At 35.2% G+C, this 5,618-nt stretch overlaps 1 protein-coding gene across 1 annotated transcript; it reads left to right on the plus strand.

The window, feature by feature from the left end:
* Positions 1 to 2,138, plus strand: LOC141653204 (pectate lyase-like). The gene is made up of 4 exons (XM_074460890.1): positions 1 to 309; positions 490 to 1,153; positions 1,301 to 1,543; positions 1,744 to 2,138. The coding sequence occupies exons 1-4, from the start codon at positions 110 to 112 to the stop codon at positions 1,966 to 1,968; spliced, it is 1,332 nt and encodes a 443-aa protein (XP_074316991.1). The 5' UTR covers positions 1 to 109; the 3' UTR covers positions 1,969 to 2,138.
* The last annotated feature ends 3,480 nt before the right edge of the window (positions 2,139 to 5,618 follow it).

The following is a 5,618-nucleotide window of genomic DNA, read 5'->3' on the forward strand; positions in this document are numbered from 1 at the left end:
CATTGATAATCCTGCTCTTTCATTCCCTTCAAAAACAAATAAATTCTTTTCTTCGAAAAACCGAAAAAAAATTAATAAATAAAAAAAATAAGGTTTTTCATAGATAATAATGGAGTCAATTAATAATGATGTTAAATTAAGGTTACTTTCCTTGATCATTTTTTCATGCATCCTTGTTGGAGAAGCTAATATAGGCCATTTTGATGATCATTGGCTAAGGCGACAGGAGGCGGCTAAGAAGGCGGCCAACGCCTCGTACGACCCCAATCCACATAATGTCACAAACCACCTTAATCGTCAAGTCCACAAGTATGTATTTTTTCTCCTCATTTCTACGTGTTTAATTAATATCAACCTGAAATCAACTCGACCTGAAAACTTTGTTATTAAAAACTCAAATCATATTTATGCACTCGGGTTGATATTGATATTTGAATCCGATCCATAACGGGTGCAAGGTAATGTTATGAATATTGCTTTGTGACACAGGGCATTGAATGAAAGCGACGAAGCAAGTACAAGGAGAGGCCTATTTGGGAGCCTGTACAAAGGCGAATGCTTAGCCGCCAACCCAATCGACAGGTGTTGGCGATGTGACCCAAACTGGGCCCAGAACCGTCAAAAGCTAGCCGATTGCGTACTAGGTTTCGGTCACAAGGTTCGAGGAGGACAAGGTGGTGAAATATACGTGGTGACGGACAATACCGACACTGATTTAGTAAACCCAAAGCCAGGGACCTTACGTCACGCTGTCATCCAAAAAGAGCCCTTGTGGATCATCTTTAAGCATGGGATGGTAATTAGGCTTAGTGAAGAGCTTATGATTTCGGCTAATAAGACGATTGACGGACGTGGGGGCCACGTACACATTGCCGGTGGGGCCGGGTTGACGGTACAATTTGTGGACAATGTGATCATACATAATATTCATGTACATGATATTAACCCAGGTGGTGGAGGAATGATTAGGGACTCTATTGAGCACTATGGGTTTCGAACTCGTAGCGACGGTGACGGAATTTCATTGTATGGAGCTACTAATGTTTGGATTGATCATGTTTCTATGTCTAATTGTGCGGATGGTTTGATTGATGCTATTGAGATGTCTACTGCTATCACCATCTCAAATTGTCATTTCACTGACCATAATGATGTAAGTATTAATTAGTCCTTTTGTCTCGACTCTCAAATTCTAGCGTCAGTTATCACGTTTAAGTTATAACTGACGCTAGAATTAATAAAGACGGAAATAAATAAATAAATTACTCGGTCATTGCATTGTTGGATAAAATGGTGACAGGTAATGTTGTTTGGAGCGAAAGACGAAAGATCAGAAGACAAAATCCAGCAAATAACATTGGCCTTCAACCACTTTGGTAAGCGTTTGATACAAAGGATGCCAAGGTGCAGATGGGGATTCTTTCATGTCGTTAACAACGACTACACTCACTGGGAAATGTACGCCATTGGCGGTAGCCAAAATCCGACTATCATTTGTCAAGGAAATCGATTCATCGCTCCCCCTAACCCCTTTGCTAAAGAGGTACGTACATTACATTTTTGCTCATTTTATATATCCACTAGCCCGCTTATCTGTGGGCCACAAAATTCATGTTTGGCCTAAGCTCGCATTTTCTGATCATTTTGCGCATGAATTCATCGAATTAATTATTTCTAAATACAAATTAATTGTAAAAACTATAATCATTGGGGCCTAAACTTGAAAATTGGGGATTGTTTTAGGTGACAAAGAGGGATTTTGCGCCGGACTATGAATGGAAGACTTGGTTGTGGGTATCAGAAAATGATGTAATGATAAACGGAGCATACTTCAGAGGATCAGGTGATAAGAGCAAGATGGCCTCCTTCACTAAACAAGATATGATTAGTGCCAAACCCGGAACCTATGTCAGGCGGCTCACTCGCTTCTCCGGTGCCCTGTTATGTAAAGAAGGCTCACCGTGTTAGATCATTATTTACATGACAATCAATAAATGGTCTATGTATATTTCGCATCACCTCTTTGTTATTAAAAATTTTTGTGTAAGGAAATATAGGAGACATGTAATTAAACAACAAAAAATATTAGTCTTAAGTTGTAATTTGGAATTTTGTTAAAGCAAAACATCATTTATTCATATATATTTCGTTATAATTTTAGTTCATAGAGATATACCGGTATTGGAGACATAGTTGTTAGTTAATCAGAAATTGCATAAAGTAATAACGAAATATAAGAGGTCAATTCATACAAATAAATAAGTATCCTAATCTATCTAAGTTTCGATAATAAAACAATCCTACAAAGTAAACAAGTCGCAATTAGCAAAGTTGTAGCTAGCATCACTAGGAGAAGAGAATCGTGCACACTAAGAATAGTAACAAGCATACAAGTATAGACGGAATTATGTAAATATTTTTCCAATACCGGATTACGGGTATTAATTAAAGACTGATTGAAAGAAACACCTTGATTGAATTGAAAAAATTGTGCACCTATTATATATGTACAGACAAGTATTACAAAAACTATTGGGAATTTACTTAAATAACTCAAGTCCATTCAGAAGAACAAAAAATTCATATACATAAACAAAACATCTAACAAAAAAAATAACAATTCCTACATTAATATATCATCTAACAAATACTCCCTTCGTCTCATTTAAACATTTAACTCGATATAATATTCTTGATGAAAAAAAATAAAAAAAAAAATAAACTATAAATAAAAAGTAAACAAATAATTGGGATGTAGTAAATACGTTGTAAACTTGAAGTTTACGCATCTAGCTTAGGTAAAATACAATGATCATGAAACAAACGTGGTTGCATGGCGTGCATCTTACCGTTGCATCCTCTTCTTCCTTCACATCCATGTTTACCATGCAAATCGAACAACATTTATCGTCCCCGTCTTTAACATTTAACTAATATAACTTTACCCAAATAGCCAACTCTTTCGATATATGATTAATCGAGACAGTTAGACATGTTGGTCGAGGGTTCGAGTCTATGTAGGATGTGAGCTTACGCACCACTTCTTGTCTCAAATTCATGTCATCAATGCTTAGGAGATACTTTAGGAAGAATTCGATGGTCTCCAACGTTTCACCGTCCTTCATGTCTTCAATAAAAACCGGCATACCGGCAGTGGTACGTATCATTCGTGGAATATCTTCGCTTACCTCGGGATCCGATGATATTATCATACGACTAATTTTTGAGAAGCAGAAATCAACAAAGAAAATATTAGGGTCGCTCGATCCATCGTTGCTTTCTTCGACTGCAATTTCTACGTTAAGAGGGCTTTCGACGTTCGACATTGTATATGAATGTTGATGGAGTATTGAAGGTATATATAGGTGGGGTTTTATATGGGTGTTGAATTGTTTCCTCATTCGACATGCCTTAGGAATAATAATACGTATTATAAATTTTCTAGGATTCAATTTACTATTATCCCTAATAGGATTAAGACTATATATCCCATAACATGCATGCATTATTAGGGTGTTATTGATATTTTCGATTAATTGTCCATCAACTTTCGTCATGGTCGATTTAAATTAGTATTTCGTACTTCAACCCGTGTAAAAGAGATTTATTAAATTAGCTACAAGAAAATAATAATAATTACTTATAAACGGAAGAATGAAGAAAAACAATTATCTTAAAGTTTCGTTTTACAATATTGTTAGGACTACTTTTGTGTTGATGATGCCAAGTCAAGTTAATCTCATTGTTTATTTAATTATATGCCTCTTGAATTTTGATCTTATACAGTAGTTTGGAAGCTCTTTTAATTCATCAACCAAGGTTGGCCAACTATGATTATGATTAAGAAAGAAGATTGTCATTGTTGTACTCGTAACTTTGGAACTATGCGTGTACGTATGAAGCTAGTCTTACTGTACTACCTTAAGTTGTACTCGTAACTTTGGAACTATGCTTTGTAATGTGTAATAGAATGACAACTTTTTACCTTTGTAGGTAAATTAACAAATTCTCTAAAAAATATTTTTTTTAAATAAGGAAGTTATTGATAATTTAATTTTATTTAATAAGAAAGCTAATAATTATAATGTATTTTATTATATAAATTTTTTTATTAGAACTAATATTTTGATATAAAATCGCGTGAAGAGTGTCAAACTATGCATCGAATTCACAAGCTTTATAGTGCACCTAAGGTGTGCTCATCAACTACATCCAATCCATCCACATCAATCTTTTTATCAAATTATATAATTTTTTTAAACACTAAACTATACGAGTAATATTTTAAATAAAGTATAAATGATACTCCGTATAAAATTATAAATCATTAATTTTGTGGTATAAAAAAATACCTTTTTTAAAAAAAATACTTTTCAGCACATTACTCAATTCTCTTGAAATAATTTTCAATTAATTTTTTTTTCTCGAAACAAAATACAATAACGAGAAAAATAAAAAATTAATGAAATGCTAATATTATTTCACAATTCAATTTTACTCTGTTTTCTAGAACAATTTTACAGTTCAGTATTTTTTCTCATATAAAAATATAATGACGTGAAATATGAAAAATTAAGAGGTATTAATTTAGAATGATTGAGTAATACAAAAATATGCAACTCTATATGTATTGCGCATTCATTGTGCGAGATTTAAATTAGTTATTAGAGGTGGCAATCGGGTCACTCGGGTCGGTTACGGGTCGGGTCAAAGCGGGTCATGTCATATAGGATTCAGGTTATGTCGGGTCAGTGACGGGTTTGGTTCATATCGAGTCATCAACGGGTGGCAAGTCGGGTTGGGTCATTAGCGGGTTAGTGTCGGGTCAGGTGTATTAATTGTAGTTTTAAGTGAAAATAATTAAGATGATTGTCAATTTGGTGTTATTTAAACCATTATTAAGCCAGTTCATTATCGGGTCATCTATCGAGTTGAGAAAATATTGGGTCATGAGTCGGGTCGGGTCGGTTTAGGTCGGGTTCGAGTTAGAAAAATAAGGCTGTTATCGGGTCGGTTCAGGTCGGATTAGTTTGGTTTCGGGCGGGTTGGGTCGAGTTCATCGGGTCGGGTCAGCTTTTGCCAGCTCTACATACTTAACAAGAACAAAAAATAATTCATCTAAATACAAACCAGGACATAATATATAAAGTTTTCAACAATTCCAAATTTCCAGCCTTAAAAATAGCATATACAGAGTAATTGTTATAAGTTCCTTAAGAACAAAAAGGGAGGAAACGTGAAGGTTACGCAACTGACTTAGCTACAGCCAAATTAAAACGACAAAGGGGACAATGAGGCTTTTTCTTCAACCACCTGTAAATACAATGATCATGAAATACATGTTTGCATGGCGTGCATGTCACCGTTGCTTCCTCTTCTTCCACAGCCATGTCTACCAAACAAATCGCGCAACATTTATCCTCCTCGTCTTTAAAATCCATGTCTTTCGCCATTACCTTCTTTAAATTCGCCCTAATCGCCAACTCTTTCGAAAGCACCACTCCAAGATTAATCGTGACGTTTAGAGCCGTTGGTCGAGGGTTCGATTCTATGTAGGATGTGAGCTTATTCACCACTTCATGCCTGAATTTGTCATCAACATGTAGCCCATGTAGGCC

This window comes from Silene latifolia, chromosome 4, assembly GCF_048544455.1.
Source record: "Silene latifolia isolate original U9 population chromosome 4, ASM4854445v1, whole genome shotgun sequence".
Classification (NCBI taxonomy): domain Eukaryota; kingdom Viridiplantae; phylum Streptophyta; class Magnoliopsida; order Caryophyllales; family Caryophyllaceae; genus Silene; species Silene latifolia.

Excerpts from the sequence above, each read along its gene's own strand:
- LOC141653204 (XM_074460890.1), top strand. The coding sequence starts at position 110 with ATGGAGTCAATTAATAATGATGTTAAATTAAGGTTACTTTCCTTGATC. Across the intron at positions 310-489 it reads CTTAATCGTCAAGTCCACAA|GGCATTGAATGAAAGCGACG; the intron begins GTATGTATTTTT and ends TTTGTGACACAG. Across the intron at positions 1,544-1,743 it reads CTAACCCCTTTGCTAAAGAG|GTGACAAAGAGGGATTTTGC; the intron begins GTACGTACATTA and ends GGATTGTTTTAG.